Source organism: Mycteria americana, chromosome 1 (genome assembly GCF_035582795.1).
Source record: "Mycteria americana isolate JAX WOST 10 ecotype Jacksonville Zoo and Gardens chromosome 1, USCA_MyAme_1.0, whole genome shotgun sequence".
In the NCBI taxonomy this organism is placed as follows: domain Eukaryota; kingdom Metazoa; phylum Chordata; class Aves; order Ciconiiformes; family Ciconiidae; genus Mycteria; species Mycteria americana.
In genome coordinates this window covers 103,899,000-103,911,855 of record NC_134365.1, presented here as the reverse complement: position 1 = coordinate 103,911,855, position 12,856 = coordinate 103,899,000, and the positions used below count along the sequence as shown (strand labels likewise).

The following is a 12,856-nucleotide window of genomic DNA, read 5'->3' as shown; positions in this document are numbered from 1 at the left end:
CCCTGAAGATGTGCTCATATGTGTGAAAATATGTGTCATCAGACTAATGCTCTGGGAATCTTTTGACAAAAGGGGAAGTTGGGTAGGGATTTTCCTATATGGTTTTGCCCCTTTAGCTCTTACAAGGCTCTCCTTAAAGGTTTTTTTGCCTCACTACTGCCACTGAAAAAGTAGTAGCTAATTTGGACTTCTAAAGTCCTACCATAAACCAAAGTCATGAAATCTGAACATTTTGAAGGAGACAAGGTATATTAATCTTCTATTCTGTGACGCATCCAGCAGTGCTAGAATGCATCTCTAAAGCCATGACCTTACTGCATCTTACTGGCTTTTCAAACTTAAATGCCTAAAATGAGAAAAATTTCCAATTTCTTCCCCTTGCTGAAACAGTCAAAAGCAAAAATACTAGAGCCTTAAAATCCAGATTTTTAAAGAGATTGCATGATCAATAAATCTGCAGAACTGCAAAATCTCATTTTTGAGAATAATTTGGAGAGCATAGGTTATAAAATAAATCATTTTGCTATTATAAGATTATACAAGAGTACTACAACTTCAGAATTTCAGAAATAATGGAATTCATACCTCAGGGACTGTAAAGGGCTGTTCATCAAGTGTTTTGAAATGAATTAAACTGAAGGAGGCAAGGGAAGGACTTACAATCCCAAGATTTATCATCTGTACAACATCCAAAGCAGGGGAAGGAACATCATGTCTTCTCCCTGACCTGTTTCTTTTCCCTTTTTTGGATGCATGATTTGTACAGGTAGAAAGAAAATTCACTCCCCTTGGATATTGGGATCGATAAACTGGTGAACATAAAGACTAACAGCAATTTTTTTGTGACGTGATGTCAAACAGACAGCAAGTGATCATCAGCTCACAGAACAGACAGTACTACATTTAGAAAGCTAAGGTATGTGTAGTACCTTCTAGTTCTGGTTCAGACTAGATGGGAATCAATGATATAATTTAAAGCACTGAACTATTTACACTGAGAAAGAGTCTGACAAGATTTCATCTCAGAGTATTTTTTCTACACTTTTGTTCAGATAAAGAATTTTGAATGTTTTTAAAGTCAAAGGGGAATGTATTCAACAAAAGGGATTTTTGAAATCTGAGAATCTAAGTCTCATTGCTCAAGTTTGAAGATAAACAAGACAAATGTTGACCCTGCAGCAGTAAAGGTTCATGACTGCATGTGTAATAAGTAGAAGCTAAGAGCCAGATGTCAATGAAGTCGACATCTTGCCTTGCTCCAGGGAAAAAGCTGGTGATAACTAGAGAAAAAGATAGAGTTCATTGTCTGTTCAGTTTTAATAAAGTGTAAATAATCCCTGGTTTAATGATATAAACCCCACACATCTTACTGTATGTTATACAAAAAGAAGCTAATTGAGCAGTCTACAAGCTTACCCTGTGCGAACCACACATCCCTTTTTTCATTCAGTCATAACATATGTGTTATTTAAAATGAAACAGGAGTACTCAGTCACTTAAAAGTCTGATATGCAGTCTGGTATTGCTACATGGGATCAAACTAAATGTCTTACAACACAGACGGTTGCTGTTGATAGAACTGAAAGGTCACAGCACCAAATACAGCTCAACTCATCTTCCCCAGTTTCAGTCATTAGACCCGTGGGAGAACTGGCAGAAGACTTAGATTATAAAAAGAATATAATGTACTCTCTGTGAAAAATTGAAGAGTCGGCCTCTTCTTTGAGTTTCAACATCTTAATGAAGCAAATAAGAGGATAACTAACTTTTAAGCCAGACTTGACAAAGTACCTCCAGGAATTCCTTCCATGAAGAGGTGCTGAAGCCTTAAACCAAAGAGCAAGAAGTGATGGGGCAGAAAAAAGTGTCATGGACAGGACAAAATCAAACAATACGATAACAATGTCACTAGGTGCAGCAAGTTCAGTGTGAAGAGTGGCTGAAAGGGACCATCTAAAGAAAATTTACAGCAATGAATAGACAGCAAATTGTGGGAACCAGCAAAAAGGCACCCAGTGATCTTTGTAATGAACCAATGGCAGAGCTCATGGAATATTTAATACTAGTGATAAAAAAAACTCGGCCAAGAGTTTTGAATCTGAGAATATACAATATCAAATTAAACAGTAAAACTTTGTCATAAGTAGTGGATAAAATAAAAGGGACTGGACTAATCAATTGCACAATTTAAACAGTAACTATTGCTAGAATGTGAACTTCATTAATACTTGTTTATTTGGTTGATATTACCATGAGAAACATAAGCTAAGCACTTACAAATAGGTTCTGTTTTGACTTTGGTATTGTAATCTGCTTGCTGTTATGAATATTTGATCAAACTGCAATTTCCATTTTGGTTGTAAACTGTTTCCCCTATTGCCTTTACCTTCCAGTTTGAACCAAGATATCAGCAGAAGTTACTCAAAGACTAACAAAAGAGACCATTAACAGCTATTAACCTGGATAATCTTTCATTCTATCAAAAGGTCTACAAAACAGTATTTTTTTTCTCAGATGAACCAGATGTAAAGTAGGAGATGGTGGGTAGCCACTCAGGGGAAGTAACCTGACTACGTATCCATCTTGAATCTGGATTTATGTGCAGATATTGTTACTTTAATGCAGATCTCTTGCATCCACACATGGAGTAAGTAAAGCATGAATAATTTAGAAAGGACTTTGCAAAGTCTGTATTTTACTTGCTTTATTTTCACCAAAGCACCAGAAGGAAGGATAGTAATTCAGAGAGTTTGCAGATTCACTGGAACACCAAAAGCATACCAGAGGGGAAGACTGGGAGAGCTGAGATCAAAGTTTTAATTAACTGGCTCCATAGAATATAGTGGCTGCATTCAAAAACATCAGCTCAGTAAATGTGACTTGAAAAAGGATTTTAAGAAGAGATTGCACTAATTCTTTTTTTCTCAAAGTAATCTCGCGAGCTCAGCCTCCTTTCTTAAATTGTTGCTGTTTTGCATTTCCTATTATTACCTGCCTGATGATATGAACTTGCAATAGGAATGTTTATTAAATCTACAACTAAATGTATAGACATTCTCTTTTATTTTGGCTATGATGTCTTTGACTGTTGCAGGCCAAGTGTCATCTTGAACTCTGTAACTACTAAAGGCTATTTTCCAATTGGCTGTTACCGCTTGAAGATCTTGCTGCTTTTTCAATGTGACCATTTGTTGTCACCTTCTCTGAACCTGTTTTTAGTATCTGATGGGAAAACATCATTATGTGGAGCAGTCAGTGTGTAAGCAACAATTTTAGCTATTTGCTCTCTTTTTTTTACATCACATAGGACTGCCCCTATGTTACTAGTACTTGGCACCAAAGGAGCAGACCAAATTGTCTGTATAACACGGCTAATAAATGATTGCAGAGAATCCCAATGTCTGTGCAGCATTCAGATGTACCTGTACAACAGAGCATAAGCAGGTAAATACACTCAGGGGCTCTTAGATTTTGCACTTCTAAGCAGAGACTGAAATATAGGACAAAAATAATAAATAGGAAGTCTTTGTTTTTCAAGTCTATAGTGTATGTGTATCTGAGGTAAGTGAAGCAGTTAGGAGATTTTAACTTTTAACAGTGCTGTAATCAGAAATGAGATAATCAGTAGCTGTAGTTGAAAATACTACTTCTGATTTGATGGTATCATCCTCAGATAGGTTACTCAGCAGCAAATAATACAATGTACATTTCCATTTCACATCATCCAAGGTTATAGTTACCAAATACTTCAAAAGATAACTTGGGTACAGAGATAGGTAAGCTGAAAAAAGAAACTAGAAAAAATACTTGCCTTGAGTGTCAAAGCCATCTGCACTGCAACTAGTAAATTGTCAAGAACTTTTGGACATGACTTTTTCTATTGAAAAACCAAATTGGAAACTGCTTTCAGGAAAAGATCAGTTTCAAAAATTTCTTGACTAGAAATGCTAGAAAAAATGTCAAATATTTCCAGTGTTCCACGTTGACATTTTCAAAAAGAAAACTTTTAGTTCTTGAATGGAAATAATTTTTGTTTTGAAAAATTAAAGTTACAGAAATTCAAAATGAAAATAATCAAAATAAAATGTTCAAACAAAAAAATTTATGAAATGCATCTATTAATTAACTTCTTAAAAGATTTTACTGTTTCATTTTGTAAACGATTTTAATTTTCTGTTTCACTTAGGTGAAAATTGTAAACATCTTTTAAAAGTAATTCTCCTATGATAAGAAATCTATTTTATATCCGGTTGCAATGTTTAATAGAGAATTAGAGAGAAGGCATAAAGAAAGTTTTAGGACTGCTGTGAATTATAATGATATGTTATGTCCCCTAGTGGCTATCGAAGAGCTCTATGAGAATTTGTACTCTCCGTGCCTCAGGCGTGGTATTTAACCTGTATCTTGCCTGCATGGAAATGGGTTTAAATTTCATTGCAACCAGTTTGCAAGTCCTGCTAGGCAAATATCATTGAAGATGGCAGATTACCCAAGTAATTTTAGAAGATAAAAAATATAAAAATAAAATATGTCAAAGCAGGCAAAAATTCACTCCCACGCATACAAGAAAAGGGAGAGAGAAGCTGAGTAAAGAATTTTCATAAATGAATTAAGTTGAGAATAAGGACACAATTTTGATCTGAACTAAAATCAATAAGCTCAATCCTTGTCTGTTGTATTCAACTCCTTTGAAATCAGCAGTTATACCAGTGCTGAATGTAGTTCAATATGCTTTATAATCTAAGACATCAATATCTATAGTATGTCTGAAGAAAAGGAAGAAATAAAAGAAATCAGATGGAATGTTTTCTGCAGAAGTCAGCCCTCTGGGGGCTCTCTCAAGCTCATAATTCCAATGGTGCACAGTGCCAGCTACATATGATCTAGCTTAAGCAATCAGGTAAACTCTAAAGTACTCTAGCGATATGGACTGCAGCGTGAAACAGAATTTTCTCTCTTACTTTCAGGTTGATACTTTCTCTCCCCTGTTTGTTAACAGAGTGGGTTTTATTTCTGTTCTATTATTTGCATGACATTTTCTAGTGCATAAACCACTTTTTAGCAACACTGGAGACATTTCCATTGCTATCAGTGTAGTAACATATCATTAAATGAAGGATCTCAACTGAAAAATACCTCTCCTTTTGAGTGACTAAGACATATGAAACGAAGATAAAAAAGAAAGATCGCAGTGCATTATGTCTTCTGATAGTAATTTTCCTGACAATACTTGCTAGCGTGAGTTCTTTGGTGGGCTCGCTATGAGCAAATTAAAATAATTTTTTTTCCACTGACCCTCTTCTACAAGATGTAAGCCTGATTTTTGCAGTCTGTTGTACTGTGAATTATTTTATTTTTTTCTTGATGGTATTAAAATTAGCAAAAGTATATAAGGTAAAAAAAAAAAGCATTTGTATGTTGGCATTTGCTTAGTAAGTAATAAAACAGCATTGTTAAAGAAAGCCCAGAGTCCATAGCTCAAAGATGGGCACTGGAGTATGGAACATACTAATTATTGCTACTGAAATAAAATTACAGTGAGGTGAAGACAAAACATCTGTGTAGTCAGTATTATAAGTACGTTTAAGACAGCAATTTACAAAACTCAGTCACTCTTGATATCTTAAGGACACAGAGAAATATCCATATTATGTAAATTGAACATGGGTTGTGTTAATGTCTTTCACAGGAAGAAATTAAATTTCAGAGCTGGAATTAGAGCTCAGGATTCTGTTCCTATGTTCATCAAAATTTCTGACACAGACCCTTAGCTCTCCCACCTTCCCTTTCTGTTGGGGCTGAGAAATGATTAATGCTCCCCAGCCATTGACAGTGTGCAGGTAACAACACAGAGGATGGACTGCACCACAGGAACTTCAGACTCTCCTTGTCAGTCTGGTTTTTGTTTTAATTTGTTATAACTGTGGGAAATGTTGGTGGGCCTTCTGAATGACGTGTTAGTCACAAGCCATGCATTGAGATCCACTAGTTAGGTAACTTTGTAAGGCCCTTTTCTAGCCTTGTCTCTCTAAGTCCTCAGTAAACTACAACTGGGTAAAACAGAGAGCAATCAATCTCAGGACCTGGTCAATAATGAAATAATATCTGCCCTAGAGAGTCAGAACACAAGTTACAAGAAATGGTTTTACAAGACTCTGATCTTTTCAAATATTTCACTTTTGTTGTGTTAACCACAAAGGTGTGTTTTCTGTCACCATTGAGCTGCCACCAGGACCCCTAGTGAACTCTAAACAGCAGCCATGAGCCTTTATTCCTACAAAGGCTTTCCAAAAGTGAATGCGTGGGAACACTTGCACAGCACTTTCCTGAGTAGCAAAACCTGCCAATTAAACCAAAGGTAAGACAAGGGGGTAACACTTAATGCACAGAATAGGCATGTCTATAAACATAGCACATTAGCAAAGGGTAAGATCCCTGAAAACACAAGGGGCATGTTATCTCCCTTAGAAAAAAAGGCAAATATACATACAGGATTAATGAACTTCTGAAACTTATTTTCAAACAGCTGTGAAATGGCCTACATCCCCAATGAGATGTTCTCAACTGAAGGTAAACACCCCATAGATGAGAACAGGGTCTAAAACAATTGTTCAGATGTAATTCCTCTCTGTCCCCACCACACACTTGGATAAAGACAAACAGGGATGTAATAGGAAAACCTACAGCTGTTTTTCCCATTCATCCTGCTTCCCAGCTCCACGTCACCTTTTATACTGTCTACACCTTCTCATCAGAGCTTCCCCTTTCCCCACTCTGCCAATGATCCTTCTCTGCACAGCTACAGGAAAGCCTGTCCCAAGCCAGCCTCTCCTTTTCCCTCTTGTACTCCTCCTATTTTCTGTTTGAGAATATTTTTTGCTCAGTCTTCTATATTCTCATCTTATCTCCCCCCAGAAAGAGATTCTGATCTAATCTCCCACTCAGTGACAGAGAATATGTGACACTAACTATGGCAAATGCTGAGTGATGCAGTGTTTTGAGTACATTTGGAACAAAGCAAAAAACCAAACAGACAAAAACCCCACCCCCCCAAAAAAAAAAAACCCCAAACCAAGCCTACCCAAAAAATTGATAAAGCCTTAAAAGAGGTTTGGGATAAACCTATCACTTTGGGGAATCTGCCTCTCAAGAACTCCTTCTTTGAATATATCCACATTTGGAATATTAGCCAAATACAATACCTCATGTACACCACACTTGAGAGTGAACTGGTGCTATCAGAGAAATATGCCTATATTTTGTACTATACTTGACCACTTGCATTATCATGGTGACTTGAGAAAAGCAGCCTATCCATGCCTAGACATTTTTTAAAGCGGGTGTACTTTTACCTGCCCCAATAACTCTCTCAATACGAATTCTTGAAGGATCTATCTCCTTTGCAAACTCATGGACAGCAAGAGATGGGTCTTCATATGTGTCTGGATCAATATATGTCTTGGTTCCTGGGAAACGTACTGCAAAAAAGAGAGAATACTAGGAATCAAGCATTCTTTGACATTCACGCGCTGTAACAACATGGTTTTCTCTTTTTTTTTGGTTGACTAGATAATTGAAAGGATTGGAAATAATATATTAAATCTTCCACATTTAAAGTTCCAGAACCCAACAGAAGAGGATAATGACCCAAAATTACTAATGCTTGCTACTGATTTCACAGAAACCAACTACAGAATGCACAAGTTGTCCCCATTTGCTGGCAGAACCAGGGCCTTCAAAGATTGACTGGGCACAGACTTAAGCATTTCCTTTTATCCTTCAGGTGGCTTTTTTAGGTGAGGCTTCTGAGACATTAAAGAGCTGGGTGTTACAGTCCATAGATAGAGGATAAGCCTCTGCCAACCCAACACTAGCAAAAGCATTCAAAAGTACTGTCTGAAACTGTGAGCAAGGTCCTGCTGGACCCTGCTCAAATCTCCGGAGATGTTCTGGGTGACTGAAAGCACAGATACTTCTTCAGGACTGCAGCAGTGCATTGTTACATCAAACATCCTTTCAGCTTGCAATGATAACTGATAAACAGTGTTAGTGTAAAGAACAGAGGAAATACGGGTATTAGGTTCTATGAATATTATTTATACCTCTAGTTACTGTCATGTTTGCTAGCTACACAGGTCCCAGAGTTTACCCTGTCCCACAGGAACAAAAAGTCAAAGGCCTTTAGAAAACTCAGTCTTTGGTATTCAACTGATAAGATAATGTCAAACTCTTATGCTGTTTTGTCTCTGTCCCAGCTGAACACAAGCATCTACTGAGGTACAGTATTTCAGGCAGAAAATTTAAAAGGACAGTAAAGTTTTTTGAAACTTCTCCTTAGGAAAAAAACAACAGCCCTAGCTAAGTTTAAGGAAAATGCTATTTTGGGTAAGATAAAGTCCATTCAATTTTTTATTTATTGTAAGCATTTCCTTTCCAAATGCTATTTAGTATTTTAGCCTGAAGAGGCTTCTTGGAGTCTCTGCACTTAGCTCACATCCTTAAGGAATGCTTCAAGTACAGCTGGTAAATCTGGAAAATGCAGCAAGTCACAAGAGAAAATATGAGCTCTGAGCTGGTCACTTGAAAGGGTGTCTACAGAGACACCAAGTGAGGGCTCAAAGATATGGGAAAAAGCAGACCCTGAAGACTAACAGTGACTACTGCCAAAGCAGTTTATATTCCCCTTTGCTGTTCCTTGGGCAATTTCGGCAATCTGTCCTTTACTTTGAAAACAGTGCTTTCTAATTCGATCCTTTCATTTACAGGTGGATGACTGAACATTCCTTCTGCCAAACAGGTCCAATCCTTGAGATCCTTTTCTCTGAAGATGGGTCCCGGAGGACTGTGCTGCTTTGTTCTCTTCTGATCAGCTTGAACAACCAGAGAGCCAGGTGCAAGACGAGAACAAAAATATCCAAATCCATTTACAAGGCTTTGGTAATTTCTGTCTGCTTCCTTGGAGATGGTCGTGGCCATAGTGGGTTGGTGCCAGATTGCTTTGGCAGGCTCCAGCAAGCCATCATTTTCTGGCATGGCTAATATCCCTCGTGTTCTTGAGTATGGCATGTCCAAGAACTTATGTTGTTTCTCTTGGACTATCTGGATGGGAATTTTTCTAGGCTGCTGCCATGTGGTGATTAAGTTCTGGAAAACTTCCAATGCATTAACAGAAGTTGATGTAGATAATGCATCAACTTATAGGGATAAGAGGAAGGTACTGCAGCTGGGTCCAGAGAGTCTCTTTGAAAAGAATTAAGTACCTCTCAGCCGCCTTCCTCTTATCACTTAGTAGCTGAGTCTAAAGCAGCTCATTATCTGATGAGCCTAAATACATTAGGTGAAGAACATATGTTCAGGATACATGAATGTGGCTGGGCTTCATTAAGTAGTGTGCAACAGCCATTTGGACCACTGCCGATAGAGTATACACACCATACAAAAATGGGGAGGACACCAGACATCATGGGGTGTCATATTATCAGCAAGATCACGGATCCCTTTCTAACGCCCTTCAGAGAGTTTATTTCCTGAAATCTTCCTCTGACTCACACCGAGCTCCCAAGGGAGAGAGGAAGGATGAACAGGAGATGGTTTTCTTCTGCACACAGCAGAAGCATAGGATGTAAAGTGTGGACACAACAAATCTGGGAACAGGAACAGGTGATGCTAACCAGTGCAGGTTTTGCAGCGGAGCTTTTTTTTAAACAGCTTCAGCCAGTCTAGGAGAGATCACCCTTTTACTGATCCCAGCAGAGACTGCGCAGCCCCACGTACGGTTTCAAGTTGAGATGCTGGATACCAAATCTATAGGTAGTCAGCAGTCAGGTAAAGATTGCTGCTAGCATGAAGGAAGTACTTATGGAGGCGCTGAGTGCTTAGTGTAAAGGAAGGAGTATTGTTGGCGATACAGTCTTAGGTGCTGGGGTAAATCACAGTAATTCCTCTTTATCCTTGGTTCTGCGGAACACATACATGAGTAGAGACTTGCCCCCTCAAGTCTGATGCTGCGATAACTTCAAATGAATGAGAAGCCTCTGAGATGAAGCTTTGTGTCAACATGAAATACAGCCATCATTTACCCTGGCCTGAAAGACACTGAGTGAGGCTTTTCTCAAATTCAGTCACGGTCTCAGAGGCATATATCAAACTCTCCAGCGGGAAGGTTTTTGTCTTCTTTCCTTTCTGACCGTGTTTGGAAACAAATGACAAACAAATCTTCCTAGGAAGTATCCTTTATGGGGAAATGTGCCCTTTCCCTTGACAGAAAGAGCCACTTGGCTGGATATAGTAGGGTCACCTGAAAAAGGATTTTACTTCTGGTGACTTAGCTTCTGTCTTGATCATAGTATTTCCAGGGATGTTATCAAAAATGACAAAAAAAAAAATTAATACCCTTTGTATAAATAAATACCCTTTGAATAAATAAAAACTTTAAATAGCTACTCTAACATAAAACAGTGAGGCTAGTAATTTAAACTAAGTAGCTAAACTAAACTAAATAAACTAATATACTGCCCACGAGAGATTGCCAGGATGTTCTCTCACTGTACTGATCAGTGAGCAGGAACATGAGGGAAGGCAACCCATTCCACTTCTTATTTCTTGGCTGGCTGGAAGTGTAGATCCCTAAAGCCAAAGAGAACTGGATACAAGTAAGGCACATAGTCACTAAGAGAGGAATTTTGAGGCAGAAATTCAATATGGTCCAGACCAGTTCAGAATTCAAATAAATATACCTGAAAAACTGATAAATATTATTAATAGAATACAAAAATAACCTTATTAACTAGAGTGAATTCAGTGAAATTGTTCAAGAGGACTTACAAATAAAAATAAACACCCTTGATGTTCCACACAATAAGGAACTAATTAAATGGCCAGATTAAAACATCAAGGGCAAAAGCAGTACAGAAAACAATGAACATTCTTCATTTAAAACATGATATAGATATTATGTAACACAGTGTTGAACTACTTACAATGTCCATTTTGCAAATGAGACCTTCTTTTCTCTTCAGATTTCATTTTGGCCTTTATGTACCACTGGCATCTTTTAAGAAAAACAAGTGAGGTTTTAATTAAAATACTTGTCATGCATAAAATAAAAGTACATTAAGTTTTATCTGCACTTTTATGAAAGCCAAAATCTTTGCATTTGGAATATATATGTAGTTATGAATCTAAAGAGAGAAATATGCATGAAGAACTACAAACAGATTAGATGATACAAATAAAAATAAATCATGGTTGAATGATTAGTATGAAAATAACTACTTAAGTTCAAGTTTGATGCAATACTTTATTTCCAAGTTTGACTCCTCCAAAGAATCCTGATACTTTAATAAATTGTTACTTCCCTGTGTTCTTGTTTGCATACATTGGTTTGTGCTAATTAAACTTTATCCTATTAACTTTCATATCCAGTTTTTCACATCAGGACCACTTTTTTTTTTTTTCTGAGTAGCTCTGTGCAGTCTGAGTCAGGCACTGACTTATTATTTCTTCTAAGATAGCAGCTGTCATATAGGATAAACAATACGTAGCCTGCTATGAGAATATGATGATTTAGTGTATGCCTATATGATTGCTATAAAATTGCAAATCCTTGGCAAACAACGCAAAACTGTGGATGTTCATGAATAGTTAGCAACCTTACCTGACAATGCAAGGGTATGTAAGAGAAAACTGCCACATGGCAAGCTTTCAGGTTCCCTGTAACGAAATCTCCCCCAGCCTGAATGCTGCCTACCTGCAGGACTGTTAATGCTGATTTAGAGGCTCACACAATGGGAGCAACTGTTTCAGTCAAGAGAAAACAAAATATTTGCTCTTTGTCTTAAAGCTCTTTCTCACTCACTGAACAGCCTAAGAAGTATGATTTAGAAGAAAATCTTTTGGTCTAAGGCCTAGGCTAAGGGCTGTTGGGGCACTGATCCCAGCGAAGAACAGCAGTGTGTGTGGACATTTGCTTTGGTGTACAGACATTCAGTTCCAAGACCAGCTTGAAAAAAATCACTGGCCTCCATGTGTTCATTACCAGCCTTATAAAATAAAATAAATTATAATTACAGATAGTATATCCAGTAAAATACTAACAGTGGAGATATGAGAGATATGTGAACACACCCACCTCATTTCAGTGGTTCATTTAAACTACTGAAACAGAGTAGGAAGACTCACAAATTCATTCCTTGCTACAGAGGTGATGAGGAACACCTGAAGGGCAGAAACTTCTGAAGCTGTCACGGTTATGTACCCTTACAGTGGGAAACAACAAGCAGTGGATTCTCAGCTTCTGTGGAAATCTTTAGACTGTACACCAGTTGCTGGGGCCACTAAGCATGCCAGTGCCATTTTTAGGACCTGAGCAACTGGTCTGTAGGGTGCCAACTGCCAAGAACACTGAACACAAGCTCTTACAGTCGAAGTGTCTGCCCAGGGGAACAGTCAAAGAAACAAGGCTTTAACCCTGTCCAGTCCTCCTGAGCATGCATGTGGCCCCAAAATTTGACTACAGAAGCCAGTGAGTAATCACCAGCAGAGGAGTCTTCCAGCTCCAGCTCCCCATTCCCCGTTAGTGTTGGCTATAGAACAATCGGAGAGGAATAATTTCTGTAATGATAAGAATAAATCACGCTGAGCTTTAACATCGCATTTCCTGGACTTTAGCCAAGACCCCCATCTCACTGCATATCCTGCACCTTGAAGCCTCTGTTGCTTTCATTTTTCTATCGGCAATTGACAGCCGTGCTTCCTGCCTGCTCTTGGTGGATAATCACTCAGCCGAGTGCAGAGGCAGGTGCTCATTTAACCCAGCCTCTCCACTATGAATAGACTCATCAGCAGCCCTGTGACT

General features: G+C 38.1%; 1 protein-coding gene across 15 annotated transcripts in view; it reads right to left on the bottom strand.

Moving 5' to 3' along the window:
• Positions 1-12,856, bottom strand: part of EPHA6 (EPH receptor A6) — a 532,902-nt gene that overhangs the window by 120,573 nt on the left and 399,473 nt on the right. For all 15 annotated transcript variants that reach the window (XM_075515531.1, XM_075515576.1, XM_075515552.1 and 12 more), the window contains 2 exons: positions 10,980-11,050; positions 7,353-7,478 (listed from right to left, as the gene is read on the bottom strand). In XM_075515531.1, coding sequence (XP_075371646.1) covers positions 7,353-7,478; positions 10,980-11,050 — 197 coding nt within the window. The remainder of the gene's footprint in view (positions 1-7,352; positions 7,479-10,979; positions 11,051-12,856) is intronic.